The sequence below is a fragment of the Myxocyprinus asiaticus genome, chromosome 50 (genome assembly GCF_019703515.2).
Source record: "Myxocyprinus asiaticus isolate MX2 ecotype Aquarium Trade chromosome 50, UBuf_Myxa_2, whole genome shotgun sequence".
NCBI classification, from domain to species: Eukaryota; Metazoa; Chordata; class Actinopteri; order Cypriniformes; family Catostomidae; genus Myxocyprinus; species Myxocyprinus asiaticus.
In genome coordinates, this window is record NC_059393.1 from 18900311 (window position 1) to 18912668 (window position 12358).

General features: G+C 35.6%; 1 protein-coding gene across 1 annotated transcript in view; it reads left to right on the forward strand.

Moving 5' to 3' along the window:
• Window positions 1-12358, forward strand: part of LOC127438907 (low-density lipoprotein receptor-related protein 1B-like) — a 326009-nt gene that overhangs the window by 259031 nt on the left and 54620 nt on the right. The window contains exons 60-66 of the mRNA XM_051694811.1: window positions 43-242; window positions 546-734; window positions 2506-2654; window positions 2952-3045; window positions 4519-4635; window positions 4754-4873; window positions 8545-8664. Coding sequence (XP_051550771.1) covers window positions 43-242; window positions 546-734; window positions 2506-2654; window positions 2952-3045; window positions 4519-4635; window positions 4754-4873; window positions 8545-8664 — 989 coding nt within the window. The remainder of the gene's footprint in view (window positions 1-42; window positions 243-545; window positions 735-2505; window positions 2655-2951; window positions 3046-4518; window positions 4636-4753; window positions 4874-8544; window positions 8665-12358) is intronic.

Here is a 12358-nt window from a genome sequence, read left to right on the forward strand (position 1 = left end):
CGAAGTCTCCATAAGCCACAGTTTTTTCTCATGATGCCTTAGGTTTGTGTTCTGGATCGACTGCTGTGATCAGCCCCATATTGGACAGATTGGGATGGATGGCAGTAAGCCGCGTGTCATCATCGACACAGAAATACACGCCCCCTCGGCACTGACCATTGACCACATCAATAAAAGGATATACTGGGCCGATGAGAGCCATATCTTATTTTCTAATATGGATGGCTCGAAAAGACACAAAGGTACATTTTTAATGTGGTCGAGTGGTATGGATGTTTCTATGGCCGATGTAGATATCTAGAGTACAGGGTGGCTGATAGCCGATATAATGCCAATATGACATAAAACCATTTAAAAACTGAAATTTCCCGATAGTCCTATCTCAATTTTTTTTTTTATTGGTCAATGTCGATAATTTAAAAATAGCCAAATATCAGCCGATCAGATGGTTTGGCCGATATTTTGGTCTATCAGTAGTCTCATTTCTTCCTGTCTTGTCTTTAACTTGCAGTCCTTTTTTTTTTAAAATGCACCCATATTTCCAGTCCCCATCAAGGACATAGGTGGTGTAACTGGTCTCACGTTGTTTGAAGACTTCATCTACTGGAGTGACCAGAAGTCTAAAACCCTTAGCCGCTCTCATAAAACTTCGGGTGGCCAGCAAATGGAGATCCTCAGCTCTTGGCAAACCATCCGAGACATTAAAGTCTACCATCCCCTCCGACAGCCTGATGGTATTGCTACAAAAACATTTTCACTCAGCATGGAAAAAGCTTCAAATAGGGCTGGGCGATTAATCAAATTTTATTTTCAGTTACGATTTTGGCTTCCAACGATTATGAAAACAAAATAATCGAGATAAAATGATTATTGTGCCGCATTCCGTTTTGCAATGATGCTCTCGTTTTGTCTTGTGTTATAAATCCAGCGCACCCCTTTCTTTACAGCGGTGCGCTTTCGCCCCTCCCTAAAAGCCCAAACTCACTCCCCGCCAGACTGTGATATGTTTAGTTCAGCTCAAGCCTAAATGACGGAAAGAGCCTTTGGTCATTTTTTATATATTGAATAAATATTTAGTAGTTTTCAGTTGGTTGTGCAAGTGCACTAGGGCTGGGCGATAGTATTCTTACAAAGAACCTGATGCCGATTGTGAAACTCAATTAATCAACGATTATTGACAGTGTCAGGAAATGGCATAACCATGAATCTGGGAAGTCATTAAATATATTAAACAGTAGCCCAGGGTGTGAAACTAGCACCCGCCACCCGCCAAATGCGACAAAGCTAATTCCAGTTTGCAAGCTCCTCGTCCAAATGTATTTCATGCGCAGGTAATTTTGCTCATCTACCCACAGGTCGGTGACCTGTAAGACTTCTCGGAGTGACACATGACAAGAAATGCTGTTAGACACAAAGACACGTGTTTTTGACACAATTTAAAAGCAGTCAATGCTTGTGTCTGATTCGCTGTTTTTTTCAGAGGCGTGCAGCATGAGTCTGTCATGTGGAACAAGCACTTGTAAAGAGTTTTCACTCTTTTCTTCTTTGTTTCATTCATCTGAAAACTGTTTGCAAGAATAATGTCGTCTGTGAGAATGCTGCAAATGATCTCTGATCATCTCGGGAGGTGCTGTGAGTTTAGTTCCTTTTCTTTCCACAGAACAGTTTGCAGGTAACATGCATTGTGAACCTAACTCTGCAGGTTCAGTAATATATATCTTTGTATTAAAGAAACAAAGATGAAAGTATTTAAATCATAAAGTAATACAAGACACGTTCACCTTGAACATAAAATGTAGTTTTCTTTTCTTTTCTTTAGGCAGCATTATTACCAAAATGCTATACAAACAAACATTTTTTAATCACTTCGTTATTTTAATTGCTTTTTTCCTTTAGTTTAAAGTGTAGTTTGAATTTAGAAATGTCTTTTATGTTTTTCTTGTTTCAATAAATGAATTGCATTTTTCAAACAAGACGATATAATCGATAAAATATTTTTCACATATCGCCCAGCCCTAAAGTGCACTACAACATAGCTGATCTTATTTATTTTGATCTAATTTATTTTTATTTATTATTTTTATATTATATTATTTAAATGTGTGTATATATATATATATATATATATATATATATATATATATATATATATATATATATATATATATATATATATATTTATATATTCTATATTTATTTATCTCATTTTTTTACATTTAGTTTTTATTTGTTTTTCAGTTGAATTATATTTAAAGTTCAAGGAAATCCACTGTTAAAAAGACTAGTTTTTATTTTTATTTTTTTAAGTTCAATAAATACATGATGTTTCTAAAGTCAGTGAGTAATCATGTTAAATAATCGTGATCTCAACCTTGACCAAAATAATCGTGATTATGATTTTTGCCATAATCGAGCAGCCCTAGCTTCTAGTGACATATTGGGCAATGGTCAAGATTCAAGGGGTTCTTTTCAAAGTTTTTTTTATTGTTTGTTGTTTGCCTGCAGTCCCAAAGCATCAGTGTCAGATGACTAATGGAGGGTGTAGTCACCTATGTCTTCTTTCCCCTGGAGGGGGTTACAAGTGTGCCTGCCCTACACACTTCTACCTGGCCAACGACAACAAGACCTGCCTGTCTAACTGCACTGCCAGCCAGGTGCGACTTAGACCACGGTTACCCCTGGTATTCATTTCCATTTCGGGCAGTCCAGTCAAGTGGTTAGCGCTAAATACAGTTGTAAACAGGTTACAAAACATGGAACAGATCATGCAAGACAGATGTTAATGCCAGGTGTAAACAAGGGATTTACACTTGTTTTACACATAGCAAAACAACTTTAATGTGGTTTTTGACATTGCTCAGTTACTCTTGCCATCACTTTCAGCTAATGGTAGTATGGTGTGCTAATAGATAAATAGTTGTTCAAGTAGTTATTTATGTGTGTGTTTGTAGTTCCGCTGTGGTACAGATGAGTGTATTCCGTTCTGGTGGAAATGCGACACTGTGGATGACTGTGGTGACGGATCTGACGAGCCAGCAGATTGTCGTAAGTAACTCAAACATGACTCCAATTAGCCGATAAAATGTAAAACCTGTAATTTTAGTGGAATATTTACATTGATGAAGTTACATCATTGTAGCACCACATATTAAGGCCATGTCCATACTACTTCAAATGTTTCCATACGTTATGTTTTTCCAAAGTGTGTGGTACTAGAGATGGTTTTCAAATAAGTCAAATTTTTCTGTGCATGAAACACCATTCCAGTTTGGATGAGAGGCGTAAACACAGAAAAATCAATGTGCTTTCAAACGAAAACTGATTAACGTGGACATGGCCTAAAACTCATTAGCTCTGGTCCAAAAGGTGGTATTATAATTACACTGCCTACTAAGATACCTTCTTTCGGTCAAATGAATCCTGGATTGCATTGCGTCAGAAACAGTAAAAAATAAATAAATAAATACAAAAAAAATTCCAATATGGAGAAATTGAGAGAAATGCCAGTTAAACTTACTCATATTGTAACAGATACTGAAACGTATTAAGGAATAAATGTTGATTCTAATCAGATGATTTAAAAATGTAGGGCTAGGATAGGGTTAACCCTAATTCCTAACCCCTAACTCTAACCCTAACAAAACCCTAAAAAAAAGCCTTTACTAACTTAACCTAACCCTATTCATATCATTAGCTTAGCAACATGCTAATTTCTAACTTTGATCAATTGTGAGACTTGTCTCATGTGTGCTTTGTATGAGTAGTGCTATTAGCGTGTCACAGTGATGCTCCCTTCATAGAGCGTTCCAAAACAGTCCCTTATGAGGTTCCATTTCAGAAAGAAATGCTGCCTTTAAAGGTAGCTTCCTATATAGGCAGAATACAGCAATTCAGCTCACTAGGTTTAACAACATAGCTAGCATAAGTGATATTAGTATAAGTGACTTCGATCCCACTAATTCACTGTTTATATTTAGTGTGTAACTGCCGAACTTTGAGTACAATCAAGTGACTGAACAATCAACTACAATTTCCTTAAAAGAAACTGATTGGAAGGAAATGAGTGGCCATGTCTTTGACAGACACTTGAACCAATTATCTCATGAGTGGAGGACGAGAAAAATCTTTTTGTCACAACTTCTCCAATGTTCACAGAGCGATTATTCTTGAATAAAAAAAATGTTCTGTCATCAAGGTTCTATTGAAGCAATTCTTGGCTTTTATTGAATATGCTACCACATGGGTCATCTGCAATATGCTCACGCTTGTTTGACTGAGAGGTGAATATCTAATTTACTGTAAATTTACTCAAAAATATGCCGGTTTTTGTGAAATAGTTTTACCTCAACTAGCAGTTTACCGCATATTGAAAAGCTAGAAAGATGCCAATGACAAAGTTGTCAATGAACAAAACACATTAGTGCTGTGCTCGAGAAAAGTCACTCTATCTTTCTTTCTTACTTTCTTTCTTCCCTCCTTCCTTCCTTCCTTCCTTCCTTCCTTCCCTCTCTCTCATAGCGGAGTTTAAATGCCAGCCTGGAAGGTTTCAGTGTGGAACGGGTCTGTGTGCCCTCCCTCCCTTCATTTGTGATGGAGAGAACGATTGTGGAGATAACTCAGATGAAGCCAACTGTGGTAATTATGGAATGATGGATAGATGGATAGATGGTTGTATTGAATTACTGAGTGGATTGAAAGCATAGTTCAGTATGATGTACAGTACAAAGATGACTTTGTTTGCATTTGCTTTCAGACTCGTATATCTGCCTGTCTGGTCAGTTTAAGTGCACGCACAGACAAAAGTGCATCCCTATAAACCTTCGCTGTAACGGACAAGACGACTGTGGTGATGGCGAAGACGAAACAGATTGCCGTAAGAGCCCCATTGTCTTTCTATCTAGACTCTTTCTAGTTTGATTTCACACACTGTGCCCTATATAGAAACTGGCATTAGTGTTTATTGGCTCGTAAAGGTCAAACTCAGCCAGTTTCAACATAATGTTTGAAAAGTTTGAACCGACTCGAGAAAACAGCCAAGTGAGGACTCTGATAAACATTAAAGTATATATTTGTTCTTATTCTTCGGCTGTGGAATGCTTAAGATGGAATTCCTCAAGGGGGAATTTGGGACACCAGCAACAAGAACAAAGGAAATAAATGGGAACAAAGAAAGCAAAGGAGGATCACTTGCTAATCAGGCAGCAAAGAACTTCTTTGTGTCACTTTAAGAAATCAGTCTGCTATAATGAGAAAGTTAATTAAATCGAAAAGCAAGTTGTTCACATGTTCTAACCAGCCATGACAAGAGATAGGATGGATTTATTTATTGATTGGTTGATTTATTGGTTGATATATCTGCTACTCTGTTCTCATTATTTTGTCTTGTTTTCCTGTAAAAATTTCGAAAAATCCTTCAAACAAGATATATTTATGTGAAAAGCTAAACTGCGTAAAATGTATCTTGAATTGAGTTTTTCTCACCCGATTGGCAAGTTGTTTTTGTTTTTATTTTAAGCAAAAACCTCACAAAACTTTGTTAGATTTACAAGAACAAATCAATTAACCAATGGGGTAAGAAAAATAAGCTTAAATCAAGATTTATTCTCTGAAAACAATTCCAAATTATTTTATTTTTATTATTATTATTATTATTTTTAAATGTTAAGGCATTTTTACTGGAAAACAGGGCAAAATTCTGATAATTTCTTTTTTTTTCTTTTTTTTTTTTGGTGTGAACATTTTAACATTTTCTTAGATTCAAGCTTAAAAAACAATTAATAATAATAATAATAAAAATTTAAAAAACAGCCAACGGAGTAAGAAAAATAAGCATAATTCAAGATACAGTATATTCCTTGAAAACAAATTGTAATATCTTATGTCATTTTGCTTCTCAAGTACACGTATCTTGTTTTAAGGATATTTAGGGATTTTTTACTGTAAAACAAGGCAAAAATACTTATCATTTCTTGTTTTAATCGTAAACATAATTCAATTTTGTTAGATAACTTTGAAAAAAATAATAATAATTAGCCAATAGAGTGCAACAGTCTGGTTTCGGAAGTAAAAATCCCATTAATTTTTTCCACAGACAAATTGATTTTAACCAATAATTTACAAACCATTAAAGACAGACTTACCGTGAGCTCCGAGATTGTTCAGCGATGGTATATGCTTCTGTTGAAGCCATCAGTCTGCATTATTTTAACTTAATTTTTAAAAATCGTGTTTAATAGCGGAGATCCTTGTGCTCAACTACATTGCCGAGAAAGGAAACCCATGACGTACTGTAAATGATGCAAATGAGTCTGTCTCCCTTCACCCTCAAACTACTTATATATTTGTATATATCGTAATATTTCACAATAATAGTAATCTACTGTATATTGTTTCTATACTTAAAATAAACAACCTAAAAACAATAGTTTTATATATTTCAATGGTTTTATATTTTATTACGTCATTTGCAATGCTTCATGGGATTGTACTTTATGCCCTCGTGAAAGACGTGAGGTACACAGTCTTGTACCTTTGTCTTTTTGTATGATTTTCCAAGTACTTTTTTTGCTTCAAAGCAAAGTTTTCAAATGTTTTGATTCACCTTGGAGCTGGTTGGTTTGGTTCATGGCTTACAACTCTTTTATGAAGGAGTTTATGAAAAGTCTATGGAAGAAATAAATAGGGAAAATACTCCAGAACCAGGAAGCTGAAAATGTGGGCAGGCACTGTTGTGCTCTATGGAGTAATTGTTAAAGGGTCAAGTATTTTTACTGTGAAATAAAACAAAACAGTGAGTAATTCATTTATTTTTGCTGTACGCTCCACAAAACTGTGTATTAAGTATCAAATATGCCCTGATGAGCTATGATTTTGTTTTGTCATGCAGTATTTTCAATTTCAGAGTGAACAGACAAATTACTTGTAGCTGAAAACTTTCACAAGTACAAGTTCATATTGGTTAGGGGTTGGTAGAAGAAGGAGACAGGCAGGACTGTCGCTCACATCAGAATACTCCATTTGAAGCCACAGCAGGAGACTAAATTCTCACTCTTGTCCAGAGTTGAGTAGCTCATCGGACTTTGATAAGACACAGATACATACCCGATACAGATCTGGTGTGCCCTGGTAGGATACGGAAGAAGAGAAGGGTCTCTATCTTCTCTGAGAGTGCAAATGAGAGAAAATCAAAAAGATAAAAGTAAAAATGCAGGAAAATCGTAAATAGCACAGCATGGATCAGAGCTTGGAGGGTCCCCAGGACTCTAAGAGGCTTTTTAGGGTGTTGAACTGTGTCTTGGATCCAGGGGACTTGAGCTCAGCCCGGGGCACTGATTAGCCAAACAGAAGGAAGGATTTTACAGGACTAATCACAAATGGAGCACAGCGTTAGAGACTGGCTTTAGACCCCCTAAGGAGGACTCACTCTCTGGGTCAGGATTGCTGCTGGGTTCAGACTTAGCTTTGCTTAGCTTTGCACCCAACAGCCCATAGAAGGAAAGATAACACAATTCGGGTTGCGATTTATACCATTAGGGCTCTAGGGGCATGTTTTCATTGTTTTATCATTAATATGTCACACTTAGCTCTGTATGAAACTTTATGAAATTAACTAAGGTCAAGCTCACAAAAACTGCAAAGAAATGTCCAGGTCATATTTGACCTTAAAATGGCGTAAAAATTGACATTTGGAATTGTGGTGAAAAATTAATTCTCATTACTGTTGTGCAGAAATGAAGAGGTACATTTATATATTAAGATTTATACCTACACACTCTCTCTCTCTCTCTCTCTCTCTCTCTCTCTCTCTCTCTCTCTCTCTCTCTCTATATATATATATATGTTTGGCCCCCATAATATATCTGTTTGTATTCAGAGCGGATGATTTTTATTAGTGTAATACAATGAGAATTTGATTTTTTTTTTTTTTTTTACATTACAACAATTAGACAATTAAAATTGTCATAAAAAATATAGTAACAATGCAAAGAATCTTGATTTTCCTAAAAATAAGCTTCATTTTCTTTAAGCAAAATATAATTTATTATATTTTCTGTTGATTTCATGGTGAAATATGACCCAAATGTACTTTATAATTGCACTTTACTATTTAAATAATACATCGATATTATTAATATATCAAAATAAACACAATAACATTATTATAGTGTAACATCACAATGCAAAAAACCCCTTGATGTTTCTAAAACGAAGTAAAATTTTCTTTAAGCAAAATATAATTTCTTATATTTTCTTTTGATTTTGGGGTGAAATATGACCCAATTTACTTCATGATTGTACTTTACCTTTTAAGTAGTATATAATAATATAACAAAATATCATAATATTATAATTTAACAATGAAAAAAAAAAATCTTATTATTATTTTTTTTTTTTTTTTTGGAGTGAAATAAGACCTGGATGTTTCTTTGGGAGAATCACCCTTTTAACCCTTTCTAAAAATAAATAAATACATTTCTACTTTGTAATTTGAGAAAATGACCTTGTCTGCTTTTAGCTTGGATGATCTTACGTTCTTCTTTCCAGCTGAAAACACTTGCTCGCCATCCCAGTTTCAGTGCAAGACCACCATGCACTGCATCTCCAAGCTGTGGGTGTGTGACGAAGACCCCGACTGCGCCGATGGCTCAGACGAGGCCAACTGCGGTGAGTCCAGCACCGTCATCGAGCGTTACCACAAGCATGTCATCTCCGCCCATACATATCCCTGCTAAAATTCAGTGTGAGAAATTTCTTCGAGTTGTAACTCCAAAAGCATTCAATTTACTTAAATATTTTACGGTCAGTTTACCCAAAAGGCTGACGCAATTGAATAAAGAGAACTTTTGCCTGGTTTCACAAGAGACATTTTAGAGCTCTTAGTCTAATCTTGGGGTTGGAAAAGGAACTAGCGCAGTAAGAGACATTTGACCGAAAACCGTTCGCCCAAGTGCTAACGTTTTCTCAGGGTGAACACTGTCAGGTTGCATTGTGTTCGGTTTCTGAGCAGCCAACCAATTAGCCCTCTCCACCAGGTCTAGAATGGATAATTTAGTGTACTAACGTTATGCAGATTTCTTCATTTTTATCTTTTTTTTTTTTTTTTTTTTTTTTTTAAGTAGAAGTGTTCTTCCGTAATAAGGACTACATGTAATGTCCATACAAGCAATTACTTTGACTGCCAGTGGCTGTTTTATGAATTATAGGTGGAGTGTAAATATTCCAGAGGAAATTTAGATTGTTCAGATGTTGCACTTTGATGTTTTTCCTAAAAATAGACACAAATGAAACAACTGGTGGCATACAGTAAAAGTATAAAGCTACACATATAATGTATATAGCATTGCTCAGATAATTTGGTCTTTTGAACAAGTTCATATTGAGATTTTTGACTTGATTTGGTGGCATATCGGAGTACAGTTGATGTAATCAACTGATATAATTTGCTGTCTAATTGGATTTAAGGTACTAACAGAATGGATACAGTCCGCAATATTTCCACTATTTTATTCAGGCTGGTTTAATGTACAAATAAATGGCTACTGGTTCTTTCCACACCTATATGACTACCTCACCTTCTACCTAAATAACATCATGACACTTGTTGTAATATATAATCATGTATGGTTTGAAGGTTACAGAGAGAAGCTTTTGGCCTGATGAGATTTTTTTTACCCTGCTGTCTGTGAAAGGGTCAGTTCACCCAAAAATCAATATTCTCTCATGATTTATTTACCTTTAAGCCATCTCAGATGTGGGAATCCATATCCACGACTCCAGTCGATCAATTAATGTCTTTGATAGGTTTGTGTAAGAAACAAATTGATAATTAAAACATTTTAAATGTTAAATCGTTGCTTCCACCAGCAATGTATTGCTGTTTGAAATGAACTAACTCTCATGTGACGTTCGTTCCTCTGTTGTAAACAAAGCGCGCACTTCCGACTTCTCGCGTGAACGCACCATTGCGCTTACGTCACACTACGGTAACATGATACATCGACTGCTGGCAGGAAGCGATTTTTAACAGTTAATAAAGTTTTAATTATCTATTTATTTTTTACACCATCATATCGATTCAGTTCAGAAGACATTAATTGATCGACTGGAGTTGTGTGAATTATATTTATGCTGCCTAAATATGTCTATTGGACCATCAAACAGCCAGCAGCCTGATGGCACCCATTTACTTGCATTGTATGGACAAACAGAGCTGAAATGGGCTTATAAAAATCTTCACTTCGGTTCTGCTGAAAAGAGAAAGTCATACACACCTGGGATGGCTTAAAGGTAAGTAAATCATGAGAGAATTTTCATTTTTGGGTGAACTAACCCTTTAAGACCCCATCAAAAGAGACCTGTGATCATCAAAAGAGACCTGTGATCATTTTTTGGGGGGGTCACGATCCACCAGTAACCATTGTATAAACATTTAGCCATTTATAAGCACTCTTTATCATGCTACTGTCCAACACTAAATTACCACCTGCCTTTCCAAGACAACTGGAACCAAATAAGATAATTGGTTTCATTACAGTTTAAAAGCTGTAATTTGCCATTTACCTGCCTTGAGGGACCTAATAAGAACGTTTTCCACTCTAGTTGTGTTTGGACTGCACTGAATGAGTCACTAGAACATTTTATGTGTCATAAGCTGCTTGAATCACTCAAATGTAAATTCAAGTTATATGCAATATTGCTTTTGTCTAACTGTCTGTAGCATCATGATTTCTTTGTACAGATATGATTTGGTCAAAAATCAGCCAGTGGTGATTATTTTTGTGCTCTTAGGGGCCTTTTACACAAAAATAACTTTAACTTTTAAAAATGCATCTCGAGACAACTGCATCCTTTTTTATTAGTTGTGCCACGCTGTTTTTTTCAGCATCTCGTGCATGAGCATGGTGTTTTTTAAAATGTTCAAAAGAACTTCAGTGTTTAAAGAATGTGACTTGAGACACCTGCATCCTGTTGTATTGGTTGTGCCACAACTTGCTGTTTTTAGCGTATCTGGCAAGAAGCGTTGCGTTTTTTTTTTTTTTTTATGCAATGTCAAGTTAAAAAGAACTTCAACTTTTAAAAATGCATCTCAAGACACCTGCGTCCTGCTTTATTGATCTCACCGCATCCTCGAGTATGAGCATTGAATTTTTTTAGATGCTATTTCAATTTAAGAGGAATTTATTAAAAATGTGTCCTGCGTCCTGTGTCCTGTTTTATTGATTTCCCACGTCTACCTTTTTTTCCGCATCTTGTGCAGGAGCATTGCAGCTAGTTAATAATAACTAACTTTTTTAAATGTGTCCCATGACATCCTGTTGTATTGGTTGCTCTGCACCTCACACAGGAGCACCATATTTTTTTGACGGCATGTCAAGTTCAACTTTTAAAAATATGTCTCGAGACACTTGCATTCTGGAAATTCATTGTGCTGCATCTCACTGTTTTTTCCTGTGTCAATACACCTGTGTCCCGTTGTATTAGTCGTGCCGTGTCTTGCAGGTTTTTTAGGACTTTTGCATTTTTTAGACGCTGTGTAAAGTAAAACATAACTTACATTTTTTCAAAGTGTGTCACCTGCATCCTTGTGCATGAGCGTTGAGTTTTTGAGCCAATTTTTCAAGTTAAATAGAACGTAATCAGAAATGCGTCTTGCGACATCTGCGTCCAGTTTAATTGGTTGATTTCCTGAACTCTTCCCCCATCTTCCAGCAGGGCTTGAATTACGTACAAGACAGTTTTATTATTCCGGAAGACGTATAAGATGTCCTCAGATGCAAAACACACTTGTGCACTTTATATCATTGAGAGGTTATAATGGAATATTCACATTCATCCAGCATAATGCCTTATTGATTTTTTTAAACGAGAACCTTCCGTAAGTGTCTATATGAATGTCCATCAGCAGAGTGGAGTTTCATCTAAAAAAATCAATAACTTGTTCATTTGCTGATGTCTTTTTTGAAAAGAAGACATTTCCCAGACAGTATTCTAAAAAGAAGTTTAGAAGAAGATGTCAAAAACACAATATTAATAGGTTCACTGTAAATAATTTTTTTTTTTAATCCTTTTCTATGCTTTAGGGTTCTCTTGTGGCAACACTGCAGACATCGTTTCCTAAATTATTAGTGATATGTCTATAAGATGTCTTTGAGACATTTCTGACTTAGAAAGTTTGTAAATCTGATCTTTTTTTAGATGTGTAGCAGATGTTCATTACATTGTGATGCTTTCTAGATGAAAAGATCTAAAAAAAAAAACAAAAAAAAAAAAACATCTCAGAGATGTATGTGTGCTATCTGGTTGCAGTGTCATATCGGCCACATCACTCTCTAGTTATTGGTATCTGCATAAACCATTG